At 39.7% G+C, this 27,949-nt stretch overlaps 1 protein-coding gene across 1 annotated transcript in view; it reads left to right on the top strand.

Moving 5' to 3' along the window:
• The window catches only part of LOC119736275 (uncharacterized secreted protein ARB_06907-like), a 70,691-nt gene extending 43,306 nt beyond the window's left edge, over positions 1 to 27,385 (top strand). The window contains exons 14-18 of the mRNA XM_038210323.1: positions 15,202 to 15,277; positions 17,730 to 17,840; positions 21,939 to 22,160; positions 24,436 to 24,605; positions 26,301 to 27,385. Of these exons, the coding sequence (XP_038066251.1) occupies positions 15,202 to 15,277; positions 17,730 to 17,840; positions 21,939 to 22,160; positions 24,436 to 24,605; positions 26,301 to 26,435 (714 nt within the window). The 3' untranslated portion in view covers positions 26,436 to 27,385. The remainder of the gene's footprint in view (positions 1 to 15,201; positions 15,278 to 17,729; positions 17,841 to 21,938; positions 22,161 to 24,435; positions 24,606 to 26,300) is intronic.
• Positions 27,386 to 27,949: the final 564 nt, after the last annotated feature.

The following is a 27,949-nucleotide window of genomic DNA, read 5'->3' as shown; positions in this document are numbered from 1 at the left end:
AAGGACTTGAATACTAGGGCAGTGTGCCGATTATTTAGATATTTCAAATTTTAATTAATTATTGAAATATGAATATATATTTTTATTAACTATTCACACTTGTACTATACAATTATGTAATTGGTTTGTTTTTTTAACTTATTGACATATTTCAAATACATTCAGGGGTAGTTCAATAACAAATTTTTAATGGCGTGCATGTACATATGTGACCCGCTCCACAAAAATGAGTCTGTTGTGGCAAAACTGACATTTTGAGTTAACTACATTAATAAAATGGGAATGAAATAAGCTTTCATTTGGTATATCATGGGCCTCTCTAGGGCGTTTGGTTGCACTGTTGTGCCTTTTTTTAATTCTGTCAAGTTTTTGCAAAGCAAGAAATGTCTCAATGAAGAAAAAAGGGTTTAAAAATTACAAATACACTGTTACTAACCAAGAAAATCACCAAAAATCATAAATTTGTTAGTCTTTTTCTTACAACATTTAAATTTCTGTGTAAGATATCTGAACTAAAACTATCAAACAACCAAAATAAAACAAAAACACAAAATCCAAATTTTGAGCAAATTTTCACTGTTTCCATTTAAAAGTGGTGAAAGCTGGAATTCAAGCTATGCGACATCAGACTCATTTTTGCAGAGCGGGTCACATATATACATTGTATGAATTTCTACCTACATGTACATGTACATGTGCCGATACATTGTATGCATGACCTGCACATTTATAGTATTGTACAGTGCCCTGTCCATATACAAGTGCGTGTACACTTCAACAATGTATTATGAATTCATGGGAAGTATGCATAAGGTGTATTTACTTATCGTCACAATTGTACTCGTCGAAATAGAGAAACTGCTCAGAAGGGCGTTCCAACCCAGAAAGGGTGAATATGCATACAGTTCCCCCAGCTCTAGGATAGTATTCAAAGCAGATGTTGATTAAGACTCATTTTTCATTTGGTGCAGCACATTTGTGTACCTTGCCACTTGCACTTTGGTCAGTAAATTTGCCATTCTTATTAAGCTGCCTTCCCGCTTTCTCTCGTCATCAATTACTAGGAAAAAAAGCGGACTTAGAATCAGGGCTCTCTCTGAAGTGGACATCAACTTGCCCCAGTCACTTCACTAGCCAGTCACTAGCCTTAAAATAATTATGCACTTTTCGGACGACGTCACGTGATACGTGATGACGTCACTGAATGACGTCATGATTCAGCCTGAATCTTCAGATGGTGGTCTAAGTGTGTACCAAGTTTGAAGTCGAATGGATGTGAAAAAAAGTCCCAAAGTCCTGTGTAGAACGAAAACACGTGTTATCCTATGGGGGAAAGGTGGAGAAAAAAAAGAAGAAAAAAAGAAAAAGGGAAAAAAAAAGACAACAAAAACAAGAGCTGTTTCGGTGTGTACATCGAAACAGGTAAAAAAAAAAAAACTGAAGCGAACATAGTGTGAAATAGGTTGACTTTCAAGCACACTCTGACAAAAATCAATGACCCCACAAGTACAGGCAGACTCAAGCAGGACGCACTAAATATGAGTGGCCAAAAGAGCCAAAATTAAGCAAATGCTAAAAGGACAAACAACAATAACAACAACGAAAGACACACCAAGAATTGAAGGTCAAATTAAAAGCAGCAACCAGAGGACAAACACCGACACGCAGCGATAAAACACTACCAAAGAATAACTAAACCACACACAAACGAGAAACAAAATTTGTAAAGAACAAAGTATACATGGAATTAACAAAGATCGAGGTACAGTAACAAACAGCAAGAGACACAAAAAAAAAAAAAAAAAAACAATATTCAGAAGACGTTAGCAGCCATCAAAGAACACATCACCAGTCACAGGACAAAGAAGACACTACAGTAACAAAAGACAAAACTCGCAACGAGGAACCAATTTCCTAAAGAAGAACTGACAATGAAGAACGAACGGCTTCGAAGAGACTACGTGAATACTACACGTATCTTCCGTCATTTTTGAAGCAAAGGACAACGACCGCGAAGAGATTACGTTCCAATGCTAATAATACAACAATGTAAATGCGCACTCGCTACACAAACGACGATCTTCCTTCACAATCAACAGACAAATTTCTACAGCAAAGGACAAAATTGAAAAAGAGCTGGCAAGAGTCCGGCATTGGGGGCTCAACAGCGCGAGTTATTCACATGTGGTTTACGCGCGTGCGATGGCGGTGCTGGTGCAGCTAATCCATACTTGTTTAACTTCCGGCCAACCCGCATACTGTATTTTCATTCATAAAGTCGAAACAAGTTTTTTAAAAATATGAATTTCTAACGATTAGGTTCAGAAATTGTTTTTATGTTTACAGTAAAAACCCCCATATCAATTTGTTAGTGCTTCTTTTCAAGTGTCCATGCAGTCGCTGATTTTTCCGCCATCAAAAACTGCGCCTCGGTTTCATTTTTGTACACCATTGAAAAGAGGAAAAGCGCTTTGCCTTCTTAGAATATAAGGAAAAGAACATAATTCTACTTCACTCTGATATAAAATAATGAATTTGTATGTAAAAGAAAGCCAGCACTTTTTAGGATTTTATTGTAGTTTTAGCAGAATAATCACCGTGTTGTGTGTAAAATCACTGTTTTCATTCAGTGAACCCGAGTCTCTTGAACTAAAATACAAAACAGCACCAACACATGACCTTGATAAAAGTGTTATTAAGGAAGGTTGTGGTCTAACTAATTATCTAAAACGTAATCTGATCGGAAATTGTTAAAGGCTACTTTTAGGGTTGAAGAAGATGATTGTCAATCATCGTTCCAATTACTTACTTCGTGAGCATTCAAGTTATTGCGTCGTGCACGCTCCTAGTCGTTCACATGCTAAAAAATTGTATTGTATTGCATTTTGTTACAATCGTGCAATGCTCACTTTGCTCAAAATTGAGTGAAGTAGCCTACATTAAATAGGTATATGCCTCCTAAAGTAGTCAGATTCACTGCTACAATCCCGGCCAAAATAGTTGGGACTCTTGGAAATAACCTTAGCCTTCCACGCGGTCACCCACTCACCCCTGTTGTTCTCTCCAGCTGATGGAGCACGCAATGAGAGACACCATTGACAGGGGGCCGGGGGGTTGGGGCCCAGCAAGATTTGGCCAGGATGCTAGCTACCTGTCCCCATATTTGAAGTCTGATGGGACAAAGGAGACAGGAACTTGTCTCTATGGTCTGCTGGCTGAACTATAAGTGGCAGCTTATATAGGGGGGACTTGTGGGTTGAAATAAACAAATAGGGGAACACACTACCAAGAATAGGAAGGGGACATCTAAACTAAGACTAAAATTATTCTAACATGCCTAAGGGGAACTACAACTCTAGCACACCAAGAGGTTTGTTGTAACTGATGTGCTGAGGTCTTTTCTGCATCGACCAATGCCATGGAGTTGCTTAGCAGAAACAGGCGGCTAGCTAAAAAGCTTATGAAAGGTTCCCACATTGTACATATGTAACTGGTATTTGGTTATAGAACTATTTTGTGCCTACTAAAATTCATGAGAAAGTTTGGAGGACTTTGCATTAAACTCAATGCTCCTCGAAAGTTATTAAATACTGATGGGAATATAGTTTTTTGGGTTTTTTTTTTGCAAAGTAGGGGATTTGTAGGATTTGCCAAGGCTTAAGTTAAAAATACAAAGGGTGATTAGGGCTTATAGTGTTCTTACAATGTAAGTTGGAATGCTCAAACTACATGTATGTACATGTTCATCGTCAAACTACATAATTCATGTAATTTGAGGTTATGTTTGGAGGATTTTGCATTAAACTCAGTGCTCTGGCTTGAAAGTTATTGGATACTGATGGGAATATAGTTTTTTTGTATTTGTATTTGTAGGATTTGCCAAGGCTTATGTTAAAAGGCAAATGATGATTAGGGCTTACAGTGTTAATTCTTACAATGTAAGTTGGAATGCTCAAACTATGTTGCTGTACATTGTCAAACTACATAATTCATGTAATTTGAGGGTATGTTCAAGTTTGGAGGACTTTGCATTAAACTCAATGCCCCTCGAAAGTTACTATATACTGATGGGAATATAGTTTTTTGGTTGTTTTTTTTTGCAAAGTAGGGGATTTGTAGGATTTGGCAAGGCTTAAGTTAAAAATACAAAGGCTGATTAGGGCTTATAGTGTTCTTACAATGTAAGTTGGAATGCTCAAACTATGTTGCTGTACATTGTCAAACTACATAATTCATGTAATTTGAGGGTATGTTCAAGTTTGGAGGACTTTGCATTAGACTCAATGCCCCTCGAAAGTTATTATATACTGATGGGAATATAGTTTTTTTTGTTTTTTTTTGCAAAGTAGGGGATTTGTAGGATTTGGCAAGGCTTAAGTTAAAAATACAAAGGCTGATTAGGGCTTACAGTGTTCTTACAATGTAAGTTGGAATGCTCAAACTATGTTGCTGTACATTGTCAAACTACATAATTCATGTAATTTGAGGGTATGTTCGGATGGCTAATTTCGTCTGTACCGGTAGTCTAGCAGATTTCAGTGAAATTTCCATCCCCCCTGAGTCTTGAAATTGCATATGAGAAACTTGCAGACAAAATTGCTCAACGGCCCTCATGACACTGTGCTTACTTAACACAGTAAATTCGTCACGAAAACGCACGTACACCTCTTCCGAACTTTCGCCCGTTACATATCTAACCATATCGCTCAGCATAAAACCATACTCTGCAAGATGATCACACTTTTAATATATAGCATGTTCAGGATGGGCCTTTTTGAGTTGAAAAATGCCAATAAACACGAAAACATCTTGATTTCCTATGGAAGTCAACACGTTTTCTGGCAGTTTTCCTGGGGGTTGGGTCACTAAAATCGAACAGCAAAATCGTTTTGTTTATCGCACCGAGCCATATTGCACAGCAGAATATGCTGTATGAAATGCTCTTTCCAACAATATAAGAATTATTTTAATTGGAGGAGGGGTAAAGAAGGGCTTTTTTCCAATCCAATCACGGCACTCCTCTCTTTGGGAGTTGTGGTAATTTCAGTAGGATCACACCATATACGAAAAGGGGATCTGAAATACAGTCCTTCAATTTACTGTTGTTTATAACAGGGGTATTTAACCAATTGAAAGCAGTTTTTCGTTTCTGTATCTCTAACCAATGCATTAATTGTACTGGAGAAGCAGTGAGTGTCAAAATACTTTATAAAATTCAAACATTTGTAATATAAACATGCGCTGTTTTGCGCCACATTTTGTTGTAATCCCTCTGAGGCAACCTCGTCCCCATTGCTCACTTTATTTCCACCCTCGTTTCCAATAGTAAGCCCTGGATAGGAAACTTTCTTCCTGTATCCTGATTCGATACCGCAATTGGCTAGTAATGGATTTTTATCGTGTACTTCGTGCTATTAATCACAACGTGCAGTACGTGTTTTCGCGATCATTCGTCCACGCCTTCTCGAAAATACTAATTTCCTTTTCCAATTTGCTCATATTAATATGAAATATGATACTGCATGTTGTCTCGATAAGATCATAACAGTTTAATTTTAAAAATTGTGTTTTCGTAACTCACGCTGTGCTTGCGCTGCGACGAATTGACTGTGTTTTACCCCAGACACCGCATACAAAAACAAACGCTAATGTAACGCATATCCAGGCACCAGACTGTTCCTCATTTGCATACGTGTTTTAAAATCTTGCACATGCAAATGATCCAATACCAGGGTGAGAGAGCAGGTAGTGATGGGCGCGTACTTTTCAATACCCTGGGGACGAGGTTGCCTCTGAGGTACAATGGAGGCGTCCATTGACCCTTGGTATATATGTGGCACAAGTCGTGCTGTGTACACACACGTTATGTGCACAGTAGTAACATGCTGCGTATGTTTTTCTGTTCGTTATCCGGTCAAAGTTTTACATACAGTGCGCACTAGCTTATGATTTAGCTTAAATTCTGTTTTGTGGTGTATCCAGTATTATTGCCTAATTTAGTTATTTGTAACAAAAAGCTGTATCATTTAGGCCTAGCAATTCCAACAAGAATTCCTCAGAATTGCAGCACTTTCAATGTTACTTTAAACATCGAGTCTCGATTCCTGGCTAAAGCACCTACTTTGTCATTAGCAAAGGCATTAACAAATAGGGAGACAGCTAATAAAGGAATATGGAAAACTTGCTCGGTAGAGCATGATACAGTATAGATTCCAGGTGTGAATGTAGTCTATGGAATATCCCCTTGCACAGCAAGGGTCTATGATATGCAAGCAGATTCGGCGATGCAAAACAAAACACTGCGTCTCGACCTGGACATTCTGACCATTCAGCGGTCGCCTTCTATCAAAAACATGTCAGCCAAATTGATTAATCAACAGCTTAGTCTACATTTATCGAAATGACGTCTGAATTCCTAAAGTCGACTCCGATTGGCTTTCGCGTGGGGTCAAATAAAATTTACATTGATTAATCAACACAATACAGCCTGATTAATCTTAAGGATATGAATTTTGTATAGAAGTTGAAAACTAATAGCGGGAGAAAAAAATTGTTTGGATGGCCTCAATAATCTTCACTGAATTTGAGTTACATACAGGTATGTTGCTGCAAGCTCTTGTGTAGCAATCTACATCGATGTTGTAATACATAATTTTAATATCTGCTACAATGAGCTACCTGTGAAGGATGCATGTTGCCTAGGCAATGGACATGCGGCAAGAGGGATGGGGTAGGGGGAATGACACTGCATACATGTATGAAATGTCCCCAGCGAGATCAAATGCCGATTGAGTCTGAATACATTCATGAGTTAACTCATGTCTCAGAGTCTTAGATAGCCAAAAATAACATGCTCAGCAGCGTGATGAGATTGACAGTGTTCATTTCCTTTAACCCTAACCGAACTCAACCCATCAAAGTTCAACAGCAGGTTTGTTTAAATCTGTTGGGATAGGTACAGTACCCCTAAACTGATGGTCTTTTACACTGGGGTTGGCATACCTCCAGAGACTAAGTCCAACAGTGTGTGTGTACAATTTCCCATGTGGGTGTTGGCATTTGCCAGAATGGGTATGGTTCCTAGTAAATTAGGCTGGGGAGTTAGGGTTAATGCCATGCCCGGCATGCAGCATCTTACCCTGTAGCCATTAAAGGGTGGAGTGAAATTACTAAGCTACCAGAAGTGGGCTCCGCGCACAAAAGTACCCCCTCATCAACAGTTACAAAGAGAGAGTTGGGGGAGAGCACTGGGCGAGACGATCAAATTGCTGATGACGTCTGACGCTCACACGACGCCTTTTTTGATTTGTGCACATTCGGAATAAAATTAGTTGTGCAAACTTCACGGCATACATGTACATGTATGTATGTACGCGTGTGTGGCAAAGCCAAGATTATCTTGTATATTTTCATGTATTTAATGCAAAGTGTATTGTATAGGAGTAGCTCCCCTTAGAAAAAAGATTTTAGTCACTCAAGATTCCCCCGCCTTTTTTGTTGGTAGTGTGTCCCCCTGTTTGTTTACTTAAGCCCGCATGTACTTTCCCCCCTTTATAAGCTGCCACATGTTCTAGCTTCATTCAGTTTACTTAGCAGACCAGCAGAGACAAGTTCTATATACATTTATGTTCCTCCTACCTGGAGAGTGTTTTCTGCTTGAAGTTAATCTGCTGTTGGAGTCATTTGACTTTATTCCTGCTTGAGTGTCTTTAAAGATCCACTATTCACACTGTGTTGGTTTTCGGTTTAAGTCTTTGCTTTTAGTTATTTTTAAGTCTTTGGTTTCAGGTTTTAGGGTTTAAGTCTCAATTTTCTTGGGTTTAAGGTTTTTGTAAATACATTCTTTTTGGGGGGTCATTTTTGGTTTGAAATCTAGAATTTGTGTCTGTGTCTCTGTTAATTCAATTTCCTCGCGACAGTCCCCTTCAATGATCCTGAGGTTAGTTTAGTTTTATTCGTAAATCCCCATTGAGTCTTTAGTTTTTACGAGTATTATTAAGTGTGTCATTTTTCACGGTTACACGTGCGAACCCGCAGAATCTGATACATCGGGCCCTCAGGAGACATGCACACAATTGGGAACAAAAGATTGTATACGTCTCCACAGGGCAATTTCTATAGATACGTCTATACAAGTTTTTCACAAAATAGATATATGGATTGTACTCAAAAACTAGGAATTTCCAAGGTGGGTCGCAAATAGAAGAGTTTTATAAAAGGGATATTAAGTCCGAATTTCAGACAAGGAAATTAATTCTGGTTAAAATAAGAGCATTTTGAAACTTCACTTTCAAACTCAAAAACTTTAATACACGAGAACAAAGAAATGTCTCCACAAGATACATATTTCAGTATGTGCGTAGGCAAACACGGTGTGCCCCGTGTCCATTGGGCTCTCAAAAGTGGTCAAATAGTGCCATCTGCTGTTCATGCACGGAGCTTATAGCTTTCCCCCATGCTGCTTCTCTTCAGGATGCCTTTCCTGCCTCTTGCTCCAGGCATGCAACCTTTCCTCGGATCCGCTGATTTCCTCTTCTTTTTTTTTTACTGCTCATGAGAATGCCATTACAAATTGAAAAATACTGTACAAAGTCTTGTGTGGTTTGGAGTTTCCTTGTTTTTTCCCCTAAATTCCCAGTTGCATGCCTGTTGCTCCCCTTAAACCTGTAACTTACATAATTTTAAGAAGAACATTATGTAAGTTCACAACAATGTGTATGTATTCAGATTGCGATTGTAGGTACATGTTAATTGCACACACAGGTATTTCAAGCATTCAAGTGAAAAAACTTCTATCCTCAGGCTTTTCATTTTACAAGTAATAAACCAACTAATTACTCAGGCATGCTACTTTTCCACGGATCCGCTGATCTCCTCACCTTTTACTTCTCATGAATGCCATTACAAATTGAAAAATACTGTACGAAGTCTTGTAGGGTTTGGAATTTCCCCGGGTTTTTTTATCTTCCAAATTCCCAGTTACATGCCTAATTACTAATCTGGTGACCCCAGTCCAAAGACATTAGTGAGGTGCATATACACTCGATGTTTCTAATGACCAATGATGAGTTCACAAATATCAAAAAAAAAGCAGGCACACGCACCTGTAAAATGAGTACCTGACCTGGTTATTGTGCAGTATACAAGGTCTCTTACACAAGGGAGCCTTTTACATTCATTATGAAAGAGTTAGATGTGTCATTTAACATGTAACCTTTTTGCCTTCAGAATGTTTTCAGAAGTTGGGGACATAAATGCATTTAATTGATTTAATTTTTATGTATGGGTCATTCCATAAAATCGAGGTCCCCCTTTTTTTCCTGTCCCTGTTACCGATACATGTGCCATATTGATTTTATATACTTGATGCACCTCTTCATACAGGTGTCTTCCAAGAGTGACTTTGAGTAGCAAACTACCTACCCAACAAACACAAAATCGGTTTGAGCCATTCTGAATGAAACTTGAATTGTAAATAACAAAGTACCGAGGTAATACAGCCTGTCTAAAAAAAATGGTACAATCGAAAACGATTTTTTGTTCAATATTTAATCTCAACATCAGTAAGTCGTTTTGAGCATCACATTAACGGAAAAAGACCAGGCTTTCCAATACTTTTTGTTTCATCTCATTTGCTTTTGTCAATCCAGAGATAACTCCAGTTTACTACGGAACACAAAAATCGAGTTTGTTTCTTTTGCCAATTAAGTTGCAATCTTTTGTGAGCTTCAAGACAGCATGGCACAGTACTCGAAACAACTCTGCCCATGCATAAAAGTGGCACAAAATCGATTTTGGTGTATCACACTAAATTGATTATATCTCTGAATTGACAAAAGCAAATAAGATCAAACAAACACTATTGGAAAGCCCAGTCTTTGTTCTTTAATATTATGCCAAGTAAGAATGACTTATTTTGAAATTTCTTATTTAACCATTTTTTTTCTCTGATTGTACCATTTTTTTTTGAGACAGGCTGTAGAGACAGGAAAAATGCCAAACTTTGGACCCTGAGGTTAGGCCTATAGAACAACCAATTAATAGGCTTATGCTTTAGGTCGGTTCTTTTGGTTCAGTTGGCTTAATATGCATCATTTGTTTGTCTTTTTGAAAGTCACTTGAGCTGCGAGATGTTAATTCATGACAAACTGGTATTAACAATAATAATTGTATCTGCAGGTCAGTTGATTAATAATTTGTTAGAATGATTCCGTGCTCTGTGATCACCTTCATTATTGTTCTGCCAATTTTTGAGAGCAAATAAAAGTTGAGGTCTTAGCATTCATTGAAGACAGCATTCTAGTTGAGAACTTGCAATTGTTTGATGCTTTATTTGGAATGTCAGAGATACGAGTCGAGGCCAGCTTTTATGAGAAAATTAAGACTTATTATTTGTCTTTCATGAAAAAGGTAAAAATTGGCATTCAAATGAACTTTTTGTGGGTTGAACTGAATCTCAGATTGTCTTTAAAAGGTCTTAGTGAGACCTGGAAAACCACATTTTCACTTCAAGAAATTAATTGTTGACTCAGAAAACATACTCATGTATATCCTGTTTCTTTTACGACTTTTATCGGACAGCGCGGCTTGTAATTCATTGATGCGAGGTCGTGCAATGGCGTCTTTCCTTCAAGGGCGGATTATGTTTTGTAAAATGAAAAATCACCTGGATCCCAAATGGGGTTTAATAAAACTTCAGCCAATGAAATGTGCCGCTTTTGTGTGGGGACGGTTCTTTTTGCGGGAACCGCACATTTCTTCGTCACTCTGTCACAGCCATTCAAAGAGTGCAGAGCACCGATTCTTTTCCTGAATTTAGTCGTAGATACTTCAAAGCTGCATACATGTATCTGGACAGATTTGATCAAGATATTTAAATAATTGCAATATTTAGAATTATTGGTATCTCCAAAGGTCACAAATGATTATTAAAGTAAAAAATCCATGTGTGATATATTCCTATAGTGTTTTCTCCAACACAGAGAGAGTTTGCTATAAACATGAAGAAACTAGAGGAACTGCATTGTTTTTGAAGACAAAAAGAGGATGCATGGTGATGCATATTGGGCCAATCTTTTAAGTTTGTGCATGCATCATTGGGCTAGCTTGTTTAGGTGTTGGGCAATTTATCACTCTACACTATGGTAAAGAAAGTACCAGCTACAGCAGCAATATATCTTGAGAAAAACTCCCTGGGGCATGATTCTTAAAATTAATACCCCATCAGTTCACAGGATTCTGTCATCCCTGGTAGCCATTAGGTGCTGTTGAGGGTGTCATCGATGGCCAGAGCGGCATGCTTTATTACATTCAAATTGATTTCCCTGCACATAATCATAAAATGATGCATGGGGACACTGAAAAGATGACTAGACTTTATGAGTGAAACATGAGTCCATGTATATTGATTCATATTGTGCGGCCTGTTGGACGAGCTAGTGTTGAAGTAAATTTAAGCAAGAGAGGTGGTCCAGAGGTAGACTGTTTCCTGCCCCCCCTCCCCCCCCCCCCAAGATATGGGGACCGGTAACTAGCTCCCTTTTAAAGCCTTTGATTGGATCGCCTCTGTGCGTGCGCATCATGCTTGTTTATTTTTGAATCGCTGTTCAACTTTTGTGCAAATCCGACGCTGGTGATTGGACTCACGATTATCAGGAAACTTGTGCTTACCACAAAAATAACACAAAATCAACAGTGTCTCCATGAAAGCAACTTTCAAGCATTTCAACTAGATAGGTTGTAAATATTGAACAGCAATATCTCTCTCTCTCTTATTGATTTGCCAGAGATATTCAGCAAAAAATCGAAGCTCATTACCTCCCAAAATGCACATTCGTGGCCAGGTCATTTGCAACATGCTGGTTGGGCGCAGACATTGCCTACGGACGTCGTATGGTTAACATACATTACCTGGAATTCCGGGCAATGCATGCCAGATTCACCGCTAGTTACCAGACCCATTTTTGAGGTCCATGCAAAGGAAAATGGCGTCAGGGAACCAGACTAGTCCAGCCTAATGTCCACTTTGCACCTGTATATCCCGTTCACTGCACCGAGTGACTGACTGTCACTTGTTACTTGGGCAGTACTATTGTGTAGGATTACCCTGTAATGGCAATGAATGGGCGCAATTCGGGCGATTCACAATGCAGTGCGCCACGAAGAGTTTGCCATGGAGAATCCATTTTTCAAGTTTACGGTCAACATGGCCCATTTGAATGAGTGTCAGTAGAAAACTTGAGCTAATTTGTTATAGATGGGGCAAAGCGTGCTGCCGCCTTACAAAAAAAACTCCATATTGATAAAAAAAACAGGAAAGGGCAAACAGATACCCGAATCATACGCTTACGCACTTTCTGGCCGGAAAAACTAACAATTTCAAATGTCCCGCGCTGCGAATTTGTCGACCATCTCCCACAATGCACTGGGAAAAATTAACTCTCCGTGGCAAACTCTTGGTGGCGCACTGCATTGTGAATCGCCCGAATTGCATCATCACATAGATCAGGTGCATGCAAAAAAGACAGTGAATGGCCATTCTGAATCAATTGCATGCATTTTGTGTGCTCAGGGACCAGCTTTATTTGGCTTGCCTTGTGTTGTTTTGCCTTGGGAGATGCTGCTGTTCTGTGTTGCATATTGCAACTACTGAAATTGCTGCTGCTGCCAATGTAAAGCATCTGTTATTGCTACATGCTGCTGCAACTGCTGCTGCAGCTTTTGGTGTTACTGTGTTGCTGCTTCTAAAATTACTTTTGCTGGTGCTTTGTGAACTCAAGTATCTCCCTTGACGGTGACAATGAAAGAGTTGTTTGCACATTGAAGATAAACTCAATTTACAAAATATAACATGGTTTGGCAAGGTTGGCTAGTTGATATTCGCTACTCAGGATATTGGAAGTTGACAAATAGTTCCCATTTCTCATACCAATATAGAGAAATTTTGTCAAGTTGTGCATCTTGCAGTTATCTTGCGGCCATCTTGATTTTTCCCATTCAAATCAACATAACCAAAGCAAGACTGGAAGGGAAAATAGTCTGGTTCCTTTTTGCACAAAAAAATTACCATTCAGTACTGTTATTGGATACAGGGAACATGACTAAAATGGTGGCAGCATGATATAGGTCTATAGGGCAAGGTTCGCAAGTGTGCACTACCCCCTGTGTGCAATAGTTCCACGATTGCTTATAATTAAAGCGCATGCGTAGTAAGACTATTGTGTAACCCATGCAATAGCCGACTGCTTGCATACAATGTACTCTGTGTGTGAATCCTCACACGCAGGCTTTGTAAATAGCAAAACTAGCAGCATCCACGTGATGGTGAATGGACAAGCAAGAATTCAGATCTCAGTCATTAATATGTATGAGGTGTAGTAATTGTGTATATTTCATGACATGCTGTGTATACACGGAAGTTTCGCGTGAGTGGTCACAAACTGAAGAGCATCTAATGTCCATAACACAGTTGTAATTGAGTCATGCAATCACAAGTCAATTACATTTCAAAACAAAAGTCAGGTAACAAAAACAAGATGGACAACGACAATCAAGGAATGCATTTGTCACAAATCATTTGTAACTCGACTTCAGACTAGTTGATTTAATTGCAACTCTGGTCTATAGCATACAGCATACAAATAGTGACTGCTACATGTATAAGTGATATTTTAAAAGTAGCCTCCTAAGTGATGATAGCCACTAAATACTTCTTTTTATGGAAAAATTAAGTCAAAATCCACTTGTGTTGACCTTATTCGACACCATTGACTCTAAGGCCAAAAAAAAAAAGTCTCCGGTTTCTGGTATGGAGCTTGCCCCAAAAGTGGTGCGGCGACGCGGCTTTTTTTTTTTTTACCTGATTTTTTTGCTTCAAATGTCGGCTGATGACTGCAAATGGTGCCCGACTAAACTTAGTGCAAATATATGGGAGTCCAGAGAGGCCACATAAAGCTTATTCTCGACCATAACCCCATCTAAAAACACGTTAAAATTGTGCAGCAGCAGGATTCCAGTCAAACCAGTGAGTTTGGCGGTTTTGAGACATCATCTTTCATTGAAAAAAAACTTTTTCATTTTGCCGACGCGCATGGCTACGGCGACGCGCGCGCATACCAGAAACCGGAGACTTTTTTTTTTGGCCTAAGGCACTTTTTGTGCCACTATGAAAACTTTCACCCATGCCATGTATTCATACAATGTATGTGCTAGATGGATTAATTGATCCATTGTGAAGTGCCGGTATGCACAGAGACTAGGATGCGGTTGCCATGGGTATTGTTCCGTTGTTGCTATGGATATCTTGCTTTTTTTGTGATGAATGATATTTGGTAGAAGGCAGTAAGAACAATAAACACTGCTGGACATATTCACAGACTATCTAGAGAAAAAATGTGTGGGTGAGCGTTTTTATAGGATGGAATTTGTGTTGGGGGAATTTGAATTCAATATTGAGTTTTGCCCTTCACCAAAGTATTTTTATTAACACTGTATGGGCTCCGTGCATATGTACCCCATCAACGGCCAGAATGGGAGAGTTGGGGGAGACCTAGACTGGTTCCCGGTCCATCCACTGGGTATTTCGAATGATCCAAAGTTATTGGGGGCGGGAATTAGTCTGGGAGATCGCAAGTTAAATTCAAATGTATTAGTGCGCCGACGACGCCCGACGCCCACGCGCGAAGACGCTGCAGCTCAGCTTTGTGCACATTCAGAATAAATAAGTCGTGCGTACTTTGCGCGCGGACCAATACGCACACGCGGTGTCCTGTCCAAGGGGCTTTCAAAAGTCATAAAAACGCACCCTCTTTTGTTGGTGCACGGAGCCCATACTCAGTGTTGTCAGAATTTAGCCAGCCAACCGACACTGGCAAGCTCTGTGGTCGAGTTGTATGACTCCTGCACCAGCAAGCAGGAGGTCGTTGGTTCATATTCCACCCAAATACGCTTGTTGATGTTTCTCGCAAGCCTAGGTAACACTGAGTATAGTGCTTTAATTTCAGAAGGATTTAAAAAAAAAAAAAATTTTTAAGATCTCTCTTTTGAAAGATTCTGCTTCTTAAAAAAACTTCAAGCCCTCTAACTGTATGAATTGATATATTTCAGTAATAAGCAGTTTTCAGCTGGTGTTTTATGTCTAAATAAAATTGTTTTATGTCTAAATATAGTGGCACTAAACTTTTTATTTGTGCTTTTCAACAGGTTGATGGCCAACAGCATTGCTTTCATGGCACTGGGGAACCAAAACAAGAAATGAGAATTTGCCGGAATGACAAGGGTATGTTGAATCTTCAGTATTTTCAGACATAGGGATTCAGACCTAAGTTAATATAATAATAATAATAATGATAATTATAATTACCGAGAATTGGGTATTAGGGAGACATTCCCATAGACTGGTGCACACATTTTTTTTTCAACTTTAATGACCCCTAATAATCCCAATTTTACCTTACCTGACCCCCACGAATTTCGGGTATTTTTACTAATTCGACAACGAGCAAACGATCTAGCCTATTTGCGACAATACATTTTGCCTCTAAGTAGGGGATATGGAATTACAGAGACATTGAAATGTCCCCCTAATCATATTCGATGTGTCTCCCAAAGGACTAATAATAATAATAATAATAATAATAGGATTTATAGAAGGCAAAATTGCCTAAGGATACAAAGAATAAAAACAGGGAAAGAAGACAAGAAAAGAGGACAACCAGCTATGATTTGGGGAAAAGGTGGGTCTTGATTGAGAGCCTTTTGAAGGACAAACTGCTAGAATTTCCGATGGGGATGGGTAGGCTATTCCATAAGCAGGGGAGGGGGGGGGGGGGCGGCAATGGAGAACGCCCTGTCACCAGCCTGTAATATGAGCTATCTGACAATTACAATTATTTGTAAATGCACCTAGTCAGTTTCCCTTGTGGTATTATTATACAAATAATGAATGTTTGTGAGTGCAATGGTAAGAATAATTTCATGAGCTGTGAAATTTTTCGTTCCATTGCACGAACGTGAAACCTTCATTATTTGTTTTATATAACACCTGAATAAATCCTCGTCATCTGATTGGTTGAATTTTAATAGCCAATTTATTCAGGCTAAAACTGTTTAAAAGTTCGACAAGGTTATCATATTTAATTTATGGAAACTGTTCAATAGGTTTTGAGATTCAATATAATACAGCGACACCACCGGCAGCAGTGACACCATGCAATGGAAGTTCTATTCACCATGCAATGGAACTTCCATTGCACGGTGCGCTGCGCGCCGCGCGCGCGCCGTGCGTTGGGACGAATAATTCAATGGCATGTGATCAACGATCCACCAAACAGATGAAGGGGATTTATTCAGGTGTTGTATAAAGTTGATTATTTGAAATACAAAAACAGTATCCTCTCTGAGTGATCCCCGTTTGCTATTTCCAAGGTTTGTAGCAGTGCTAATGTTGCTTGCATCATGACATTATGATCCATGGCTTCATGACATATGCAGGTTTCTGGCTCAGTGCCTTTGAACAAAGATATTTACAAAATGGGGAACCACCAACATAGGGCTGGATAGCTCAGTTGGTAGAGCACCAGTAATAAAGATTCAAACCCCTCTCCAGTCAATTTCCTTGTTCAACTTTTAAAATGCACCTAAATAGTTTCCCTATATGTGGGTTATTTAAAAATATTATGTATTATACAACACCTGAATAAATCCCCGTCATCTGATTGGTGGATCATTGATCACATGTTATTGAATTATTCGTCCCAACGCACGACGCGCGCGGTGCGCAGCGCACAGTGCAATGGAAGTTCCATTGCACGGTGAATAGAACTTCCATTGCACAGTGTCACTGCTGCTGGTTGGTGGTGGTGCTGTTTTAAATCGAGATAATAACCATAATTTCAATGGGGGCGCTGTTCAAATCCGACGATTATTAACACTTTATTACAGAATAGTGTACAAATACCCCCCTAACCAAGCTGGCTCTGTCTGTATTTTGGGCACAGGCGGACATTATTACCAGTTTCATTTTTCTTGGTGTGGGGGGGGGGGGTTCACATTATATTTAAGGAATTTTCATGAAAAAAAAAAGAAATTTGACAGACCTGGGATTTTTGGGACCCCCCCCCCTTGATCCGCGCCTGGGAGGGTGAGTAAAGGCACACCCTGCCAGGGAGGTCTGAGGGCATTTAATCCCCAGAAAATGTTGAAATCTACGATGCTTTCTCCTGCATTCTAAGGCAATTTGTAAATAAATTTAGGAACTTTAACATTTCATTTATTATTTCTGGTCCCATTTTACTAGTATTGCATTAGTCAGAGGCTGAAAAGAGGGTGCAACCCACAAGCACCCCTCTCCCCCGATTTCCCACTAAGCGGTCGCTTTTTGTGTTGATCAACACCTCACTCACTCCATTTTTGAACAAAAAACTGGAAACTTTACAAATCGGCCAGTGTTGTAGCCGAGTCCATCACACGTCCACAAAAGTCTTCACAAGTCCATCACAAGATAATCACTAATTCTCAAGTCCTGAAGTCAAGTCAGAAACCGTTCAAACATATTGTGACAAAGGCTTTGCTCAGTTATTGTCCCACTTTTGCGACCAGACTTGTGGATGGACTTCTGATTTACTTGTTACAGACTTCTTAAACACCTACGTGTAAGCCAGCTCCCCCTTTGAAAAAAAAATTCACTGATATTGCCTTAATCATTCATCCTGTTTTTCATTTGTTGCTAGGTTCGTGGGATGTCTACAGTGAAGACCCATTGGCATCTTTGACACACCGAGGTCCTGCCAACCTTGGGCCAGCCAGGAGGGTAGCTGAAAATCCGTTCCTCATTGTATCAGGTATGCACAGATCATATACAATGTACCGTACATATAAAACGGTTCTTATTAATTGCAGTTCCATTAGGTGCCATACAGGGCGAGTCAAACAAAATGAAACCCAAATGTCGGGACCATTGTTTTAGTGAAGTTCTGCATGCAACACTTTCAAAATCTAGGATATGAAAGCCCAATTCATAAGCTTTCTTTTTGTACAAGAATCATTCAAATTACTCATGTACCGGTACTTTTCAAGTTACGGAGTTTTAAACACAACCACCGTTTTAAAGCTCTGTCCACGGATCACAAAAAATGTGTGTGTTCTTTCAGCAAAACGAAAACAATTCACTTAAGGATGTGTGTGATTCATTTTCGATTTGCTGAAAGAACACTGAACTTTTTTGTGATCTGTGGACAGAACCTTAAAACGGCGGTTGTGTTTAAAACTCCGTAATTTGAAAACTACAGGAGTGATTTGAAAGATTCTTGTACTAAAAGAAAGCTTATGAATTGGGCTTTCATATCCCAGATTTTGGAAGTGCTACATGCAGAACTTTACTAAAACAATGGTCCTGACATTTGGGTTTCGTTGTTTTTACTCACCCTGTATAGCCCTTTATTCTTGTACTATTAGTCAGATCCAGCATTTACAGAAAGGGGGAGGGGGCACCCGAAATGGTGGCGAAACCCAGACATACAGGCAGTGCATATTTTTGCCCATGTGGGAAAAAAATCCTGTCTTTTTAGTGATTAAACAACCAGTTGGCAGCAGAAGAAACAGGGAAAAAAGGCAAGACATACCTCTCAGAAAAGAAAGGAAACCTGTGAAAAATAAGGGGGGGGGGGCTGCGAGCTGTGCCCCCCCAGGTGTGCCCCCTCTGGATCCGCTACTGCCTATGGAGCCCGTAAGAGCAATTTGTTTCCGTGATTTTACTGATCGTGAGTTCATTATATGGAAGCATGTAGAAAGTACAAGTATGACTTCCACTTGTATGTTTTTAAATCATGTCGGTAGCAAAAAAACAACCATTTTTGTGTGTGGGTTCATTAAAATGGTTACAAACAGGAAGGGTATTTGTGCTGTTGCTTAAATTTCCTAAAACTAAAAATCTCAATTGGGATATGCCTAAACATGATATGATCTAAACTAACATGATCTAAACAGCAAAAATCTATGCTTCTGTCTTGTTGTTCAGTTCAAACATGCTAAGAGTGAAGTGTGGTCCATCAATCGTCCAGGATTTTACCTTTTAGACTACAGTGGTGAATTACTTCATGGGTCAAATTTCAGCTCATATGAATTGAGGAGCCCGATTTTGTCATTTACTTGGAAAAACAATACAATCCCCAACTTCCCATCCCCACTACTTTGGAGGGGGGGGGGGGGAATTTAAGGTCAAAATCAGTACACCAAGAGCCTTTTCTTAATATCCCTCAAGCTTTCTAATTGCTATTATAAGATGGACTTTTTGCGTCGGGATGATATAAATCAAATTAGGTTTTTGCCCTTCACCGACGTTTAAACACTGTATACTCAGTGTGTTACCATCTTAGTTTATAGTTACATGTAATAGTTTATGCAGTACCCGCTGCTATGTACATCAGATTCGAACCAGCCAACCGATCCCGTTAGCTCGGTGGTCGAGTGGTAAGACATCTGCACTAGAAAGCAGGAGGTCGTGGGTTCAAGTCCCACCCAAGTGATTTTTCCAACTTTCACTCAGGAGGTAACACACTGAGTATACAGTGTTTAAACGTCAGTGAAGGGCAAAAACCTAATTTGCTTTCTAATTGCACCCAACAAATACCGCTGTGTTGTACCGAGGGCTACACCATAAGCACCAGACTCGGGGGGAAAACGAGTCTTATATCTTAAGATCTTCATATCTTTTTCACATGACAGCTTTAGTAGATCAAGTTCTTCCTTGTGTATAGCCACAACAGTGTGGATTTTAGCTGCCCATGGACTATATTTTGCTAGTATATATTCTGGCTGACATTTCGCTGTCTTGGGTATACGCCTGTGTGATGCTGTGATCATCTTACACTCCTATGTGCTTTGAATCCCTTGTAATGGGCATTTTTTTCTTCTATGCTCATCTAGGGGTAATTCTAAACCCAGTGACCTTTATTTCCTGAGGCGCTGTGAGCATTGATGATGTTCTTGCTTTGCCATGTTTACGGTGAGCATGAGAAAGTCTACGATAAGCACAACTGAGGCTATTCTGAGTATACCTGTTCAACCAGCAATACACATTTCATATTTGCTCATCATCAATACCATGTGCTGTACTTGTGTCAATCTACTTTTTACTGAGACCGGTTCATTTTAGAGAAACATTACAAGCTGCACACTTCTGGGACCAATAGTCGTGTCAAGTTTTATGTCCAATTCGAGGCCAAATGACTGTAATTAGTTTCAATTTAAAGGGAATATACAACATTTGCAAACATCGAAAAATAAAACTACCAAGTTTTTACGAAATACCTTACTAGGATGTTGGTAAATGACAGTCTAAAGCATCCTGTAAAATTATGGCACCTGGTGTGAAGTCATTTTCAAGAAAATTGTATTTTTGTATACATTTCCAACGGTGGTCGGCCGACCACCGTTGGAAAAACCTAATTATTTTTCAACTACTGCTCCAACTTTACACTTTTTTCAGTCCAAATTTTGTTTGCTATTGCTTATGTTCATGAACGGGTGCAGGCCAGCTAGACTGGTTCCCTTACCTTACAATTTTCCGGCATCTATAAATTGATCCATTTTATCTTTAGTGGAGTCAAGGAACCAGACTACTTGAACATTTTTGTTTTTTTTGGTTTTTCCAGCATTTTCGAACACAAAACTTCAAACATGTCAGTGTAACAATATTTGATCTATTATACTAACCCCTCAAATAGTTCATTTCTGAAAATTACAACAAAAGCCAATGATGTACATTCCCTTTAAATAACTCATACTACAGTGTGTGAATGAGCATTATTGCGTACATTGGGCAGTGAAAGAAAGTAAACAGTTCATGCCACTCTGCTCTGAAATTTTATATTCTACATAAATGGTATGTCTAAGATTTTGTAAAATTGGTATTTATTGAGAAAAAAAATGCTCAAGAAATCAGCTGAAAACTTACTGAGGCACAATATAAAAATGGCATGATGTTTTAATTAAAACTTTGTTATCAATGTTTATATCACCCCCTACATAAACGAAGCATTAATACATGTTTTTGTGATTGCTTCAAATACAAGATGACTTTCTCTCCCTCACTGTGTGGGGAAACTCCCATGTCGATAGCCGCTGAATGTAGCAAAACGAGCACCCTTATCGCATCCAGTGAATCTATTAGATTTGTCAAAGGGCCGGGAATTGAATTTGTCGGGGAGGCTTGGCAGCTGTAGGGTGGGTGGTTTATCTGCGCCATTATTTTTTTTTTCCTCCGAGGGCCGCTAGAAAGACCCATTGCTCTTTGTGAACCACAAGGCACATATGCACCCCAAGCGTGAATATATTACATCTGATAAGATCTTCAACTCGTGATGATGGAATTTCTGTTGCAAAAAAAAAAAAGCCACTTGCATTTGGTGCTTTGCAGGAATGCAGCAAGATGAAACTGTCGTCTTAGCCTGAACACCTTCGGCAATAAAATGCGTGCTTTTGAATTGCCTGAGATTCATTCGGGTGTAAACAAATTGGTATGATGTCTTCATTCAAACCGAATTAGAATCTTGGGAAAGTTTACTCATGTTATTTCACATTTGAAACACATAAATGCAGTTCATTATAAGCAGTTTTTTAAGATATCAAATCATCATTAAATTATCTCCTTTTTAATATTCATAACTGACCATGGCAGTTTGTATTTTGGTAGCAAACTCTGAATGGATTTTAATTTAATTTTGTACTTTATAGGGTAAAAATTCCAAAATGAAAACGTACATATATCCAAAGACATGAAAGTTTGTACAGTAAGATTAATGCAGTGCCTAATGTTTGCACCTAATTTTTTGTTTCTATTATACAAACTGGCTAATGTAATTGTTCATTGCCTGTTCAGCTACAGTGTATGATGTTTTTAATGAGTTTTTACTTCCAAAAAAATTTGTTCCGTCTTTCAGGGACAAGGGATAAATCTCTGAGTGCCAAACTGCTGCAGTTGGCCGTTTACGTCGCAAACCTCTTCTACCTTACCTCGGATACGGTTGCCATGGTAACGCAGGACCACACGCTGAGCGAGGAGATTGCAGCTTCACACAATCTGATCGTCATTGGTGGGCCGTCTGAAAATTCATGGGCACAGACGTTCCTGAACATGGTACCTCTGACAGCAACTGAAAATGGTTAGCAATTTTTTCTTTGTTAATAAGACTTGGATGTTTGCATGATCAAATATTGAGTTTCCAAACTGGTTCCTTTCAGAACCACAAAAGACACTCGAGTTCATGGTGCTTCCGCAAACCTATTGGTCTATTTCAGTCAAGTCTTAAACCAAGAAGTGGTTAGAACTATTAATTCCCATCCCCCACCTTGTTCCAATGAGGTTTCATTAGTCGGGGTCCTACTACTGTAGACATAATCTTGGACAATTTGGCATAAAACAGCATAAACTGAAGGGCTATCACAATTGCATAATTCTGAGGTAAGCAGAACCACGAAAATGGACCCATATCTGTAGCTTATTCTCTTTTGCATTTTTGTTGTTGATGCACAACCATTTTCAAAGCTAAGTTCCACCACTGTGGCGCAAACTAAAACCATACAAATCTCCACGGGGGTGATATGAGTGCTTGTATGTGTTGTCGACCTTCACATATGCTGCCTTTCACCACATTGTGTTGATGGAATTCAGTCAGAGATGTTCCTTTAGACATTTGCATGCAACTCATTAGGTTCCCCCGTCGTCCCCCCCCCCCCCCCCCCTCATAATAAGAAATTTCTAACGCTGCTGTTGCGTTACGCTCTCATCAGAGAGGAATCAACAATAGCCCCATCCCGTGGGGAGCCAAACGAGCGGCCACTTTGCCACTCACAAGTGCCAGGTGTGCCAAGATACAACGTCTGTGTGGTTTTGCTGTTGTCAAATTGTGTATGACTTCATCTCGACATCTTTTCATATAAGAATTTAACATATAGGTAGGAAGTATGCGCTCAGTAAGGATGGGCACATGTTTAATTTTGTGACTATTTAGTGATTGTGTCATGCACCATTCAAACTCCTGAACGTTTAGCTAACAAGGGCCTTCCAAAGACCTCATAAAGTTGCAGTGTATGTGTGATTGTATGATTGTATGTAGGAGAGGCACTGCGTAAATGGTCTGTGATCTCAGCATATTGAAGGAATCAAACATAATCAATTGCATACATTGTATAGTTGTCGAAATAATAAATACTTACCAGTCATTGAAAAATATATAAAATTCATATTCCTCGTGCTCGATCTAAGGGATAGTGGTGTATTTTATATGCTTTGTTAATTACATGTAAATGGGCAAACAGACTTAATTGATCTTGTTAAAAAAAAAAAAATTAAGGGCTAGGCAAATTCAGGATCGCTTTTTTTTTTAGTTGGGGCTCCATTCTTACAGGTTTGGATTTTTGTTCTTTCGGATTTCGATTAGTCTTTGTATTTTGTAAACATCACATATGTGATGCTCATCATGGCAATGTGCCTGCCATATTTTTTAGTATTTTCAGTAACTCGACCTAATCTTCGGGTTTTGCACTCTGCCGAACACTTAATGAATCTTTTGACTGGCAATTTTTTGTTGTTGCTGAAATCACTGCCTGTTTCCCCAACCATGAAATGACATTACCTTGGTCAGACAAGACTCTGAATCTATGAAACAGTACTGCCGTCACAGTAAAGCCCTGATGATACAGACAGGAACTGATCAACATGAATTGAAAAAAAAAGTGCTGCTTATAAAAGAAACAGGCAGGATCTAGGCTAGAAAACAACTTGATTGACCTTAATCAACATTCCCCCAAAAGATAACTCAAAATTTCAAAACAAAGATGTGCGTTTTTTACAGATAATGTAGGGTTTTGGATGACGTGATTTCACTCGGCATACTGTTGATGTAATGGACACATGACATTCGTCATACACGTCATTGGGTCATATTCCATGTCAAATCACACAATCAAAACTGGGTGTGTTTGTGTGGTCAGATGGCACAAGTAAATATTTTCTTCTCGAGTGTTGATAAATTACTGAAACACACACCCCCAATTTTTTTAATTTTATTTTACTGATACATTCTCTCACCTGATTGTACAGCTTTATTATTCTGCATCCTTGAACAAAACAAAGCAAAGGAATTTTACTGCACTGATAAACTGTAACTCTAACCCTTCCAGATTTCTGCTTTAGAAATCCACCGTGAGGATTTTGCAAGATTCGGAAAGGTAGAGCCCAGACTAGTTGACTTTATATGAAGCTGGATGCACCTTGAAAGCAAAAGTAGTTTTAACACAGTGGAGGAATACAGAGGATCTGAGAAGGTTCTTAGAAAAAAATCCATTGAGACTAAGCATTTCCCCCCATTTTTTGTCCAAATCTTCCAGTCTAAACACTAAAAGATGGCCTTTTTTTTTTACATCCATGATATTTAGGCCTTGAGCTTGGCGATTGTGTATTCAAAGAGAAGAGAACTGGGGCCCTGTTTCTGGCTCCCCATCACGACGGTAGACTTGCCTTGGTCCTGATGGGGAACTCCCTCCAAGGAATCGAAGATGTGGTGCATCTGGCTAGCCCCACCATCCCACCCATGACACGCTCCCCTGTAAGTAACAGCTGGAATCAGGGCCCAATGTCTTGGCTCTGCTTACCGTTGGCGAAAAATCCCTGCTCACTATAGCAGAAAATTCTGTGCTTACGGTAAGCTTATTTCACGTGCTAGCGAGGAATTTTGGCTTCTGTGCATTCGTACATTCCGTAACTAAGGATTCTGTGCTTACAGGGTTAGCACAGATTTTTTTGCTAGCATGGTTATTAGCACAAAATGGTGATCGTAAGCTCGGAATTCTGTGATTAGCAGAGCCATGAAATTGTGCCCTGCTGGTTTTAATACTTTGGTATCCTTTGCATGTCTTGCTTAAAGATTATTGGTGGGTTTCAGTTTAAAAGCGTATGCACTACAAATATTTATTTTAAGCCACTCCAAGCTAAGTGGGTTTGAGTTCCACACAAGCAAGCTCGTGATTTTGTTCGTCCAAGCTCAGCCCCCACTGAGTATATAATGCTTGTACAAATTGTCAGCGAAGGGCAAACCCTAATATTAAATCAATTAAGTGGTTTGGTCAAATTGCAATCATTGTGTTGTGACCTGTTACTCATTTTTGGCACTGCATGGTTCGTTGACAGTAAATGACATGCCCCTTGCATTCCTTTTTTCGCCTTGCTGGTTAAAGTTGCAATCAAGGAGACATAATTCACCACAGGTCATTACAAACTGTGAATCACAGCTCAGTGGCAAGACATCCCGTCTAATATACCATGACGCACGATGTGAGACAGAGGGGTACCCCAGTGTCCCTATATATACCCTATAAACACACTCTAGACTATTGTTACCAGACACGTCCCCCTAGATATCTCAAAACATTTCCTGAGATTCCGGGAACACAATGACCAACACAAAAAGGGGTGTCCCCTCCGTTGCATATCAGTCTCAAGTCAAGTGACAAGCAATTCGAATGGAAATACACTCTGTTGTCATTGGTCACCCTCTGTTAGTTTTGTGTCCGTCTTGTCAGAGTTGCATTGGATGAGTCATAAGTCATTACAAGTGAATCACATCTCGGTGATAAGTCATCCAGTCTCAAGTCAAGCAGTAGCGGCCTCCCCCCATTGTCACAGTTCCCCCCCCCCCTCTTCTTGAGGTACATGTACGTCTTGTCTTTGTTTCCCTGTTTCTCCTGCTGTCATCTTGTTATTTAATCACTTCAAAGACAGAAATGTTCACCCTCATGAGCAAATATATGCCCGTTTGTATGTTCGTGTTTCGCCTTCATTTCCGGTGTCCCCTCTTTCCCTAAATGCTGGATCCGCCACTGTCACAGTCACCAGCAATTCCAATCAACTGGTACAGACACTCATTATAGTTCACCCTCTGTTACTTCTGAACTTATCTATATGACTTAAGACTGACCTGTATGATGAGTTATGATCTATGACTTGTGCTTCACTTGTGACGGAGCTGTTGACTTGTGCTGGCTTTCGATTGACTTGTGATGACCTGAGATTGATTTGTGACCGGTCTACAATAAGCTTTGTGATTGACTTATGATAACATTTGCGATTGACTTGTGTTGGCTTGTGATTGGTTCGCAGTTGACTTGCAGTGCCTTGTGATTGACTAATAATTCACCTGGGAGGATGACCTGTGATTGACTTATTACAAAGCTGCTTAAATTATTCCCAGGATACAACACATGGGATTCTAATACAAGACCATACATTCTTTACCTGTTTACAGTTCTCAAACCTGATCCCAGACTTTGTCCTGACCGGCCCAGGGTTTGGATCCAAGGGACCCGGCGGATACCTATGCACAGGCTTCTGGGGAAACCATTGGGACTTCAGACAAGAACTGGTTTCCTGTACGTGCTGAATCTGAATGAGAGGTTAGAACCTCTGCACTTTTATCAAAGCAGGAGGTATGATGGGTTCGAGTCATCAGTGGCGTAAATCCAAGCCGACGACTGGGGGTTGGAGTGGGGGATGATGCGCTGCAATCCTGAAACTTTCTTAGACAAGAAAAGCGCGGGGAATTGGGGGACTGGACACCACTTGTTACTAGCTGATGCTGTTCATAGTCTGTTCAGAGCCGTATATAGAGGGAGCTGCGACGTGAAGTACTTTTTTTTCTGTGATCCCGTGATTTGTGGATGCCATTTTGGGTCAAATTGGCAACAAATTAATCGGAAACTTTGCTGGGCTGTTGTGCCTTGGGATTCAGCAATCGGTAAGACAAAGGATTTAAACTTTTGTTAGGGTAATCAAAAGCGAGTTACTTTCATGCGGAAACATCTGTCCAGCCTTGGACTGAACGAAAATCACAAGTTTACAGATTAACTACAACATATTCCATGTGACTGACACAGCATTTGTCATTCACGAATGTACGAGATGAGTGTTAGCACGTGTACACGGCACGAGAACAACACTGTCGACGTGACAGAAGATTAGAAAAACTGGTTACTAGGCACTACGCAAGCTGAGTTGGATCCCAAATTGGGTCCAAATTGGTACTTTCATAACTCTCGCTAGCGGCGGTGTACAAGCAGTCTAGTCATATATGGATACATAATATGTACATTATGAGCGCTTCACTCAATTCTTTTAGTTGTGTAAATTTAACTTACTTTCTTGAGTAGTTTCAACGATGTTTTGTTTGGTTTTTTGTTCAGCTCACAAATCTATAGTGGAATGATCCAATTATCCATCCCCAAAAGGTGGGGAATGTATCCTCTGTCACCCCGGATTTAAAGGTAAAGGGGACGCACCCTTATTAAATTTATTTAATAAATAAATAAATAATAAATAAACCTGTGTTCACAGGAGCGGAGTGCCCATCTCTCTTTCATTATTGATTGGGCCAGACTCGTATGCTGCTGTGGGGGGATTCCCACACCTCCACAGCGAGTCTGTTACCTTCCCAGCATTGAATAATGCCGGTGTCTATTTAACACCTGGGTTGAGAGGAGTAATTGAGGTGAAGCGCCTTACGCGAGGGCACAACACGCATGGCCACGGCGGGGCTCGAACCCACAACCTCACGATCATGAAACCTGTGCCCTACTGCTATACCATACGTACCCCGGATTTTCGCCCGTGGTTTGAGTCTCGCCCGAGGAAGCTTGTGAATTGTTTTCTCTGCAGAGCTCTCGAACAGCGTTGAGTATAGTGTTAATGAAGGTTCATCAGCGGAGGAGTAACCCGGTGTTAAAATTCAGAACCGCCTTTATTGTCTTCAAGATTGAACAAATCTTGTAATGCATCTGAAGAATTAAAGTATTCTGTACAGAATAAAAAAGGGGATATTTTTGTCATATATTTTTTTCTTCAAGCTAATCAGCTGTTTTACCGACACAAGACAGTATTTGAGGAGCAAAGGGTACAAAG

The sequence above is a fragment of the Patiria miniata genome, unplaced genomic scaffold (assembly GCF_015706575.1).
Source record: "Patiria miniata isolate m_02_andy unplaced genomic scaffold, ASM1570657v1 HiC_scaffold_10, whole genome shotgun sequence".
Classification (NCBI taxonomy): Eukaryota; Metazoa; Echinodermata; class Asteroidea; order Valvatida; family Asterinidae; genus Patiria; species Patiria miniata.
The sequence above is the reverse complement of the archived record's forward strand: the minus strand, read 5'-3'. Positions and strand labels throughout refer to the sequence as shown.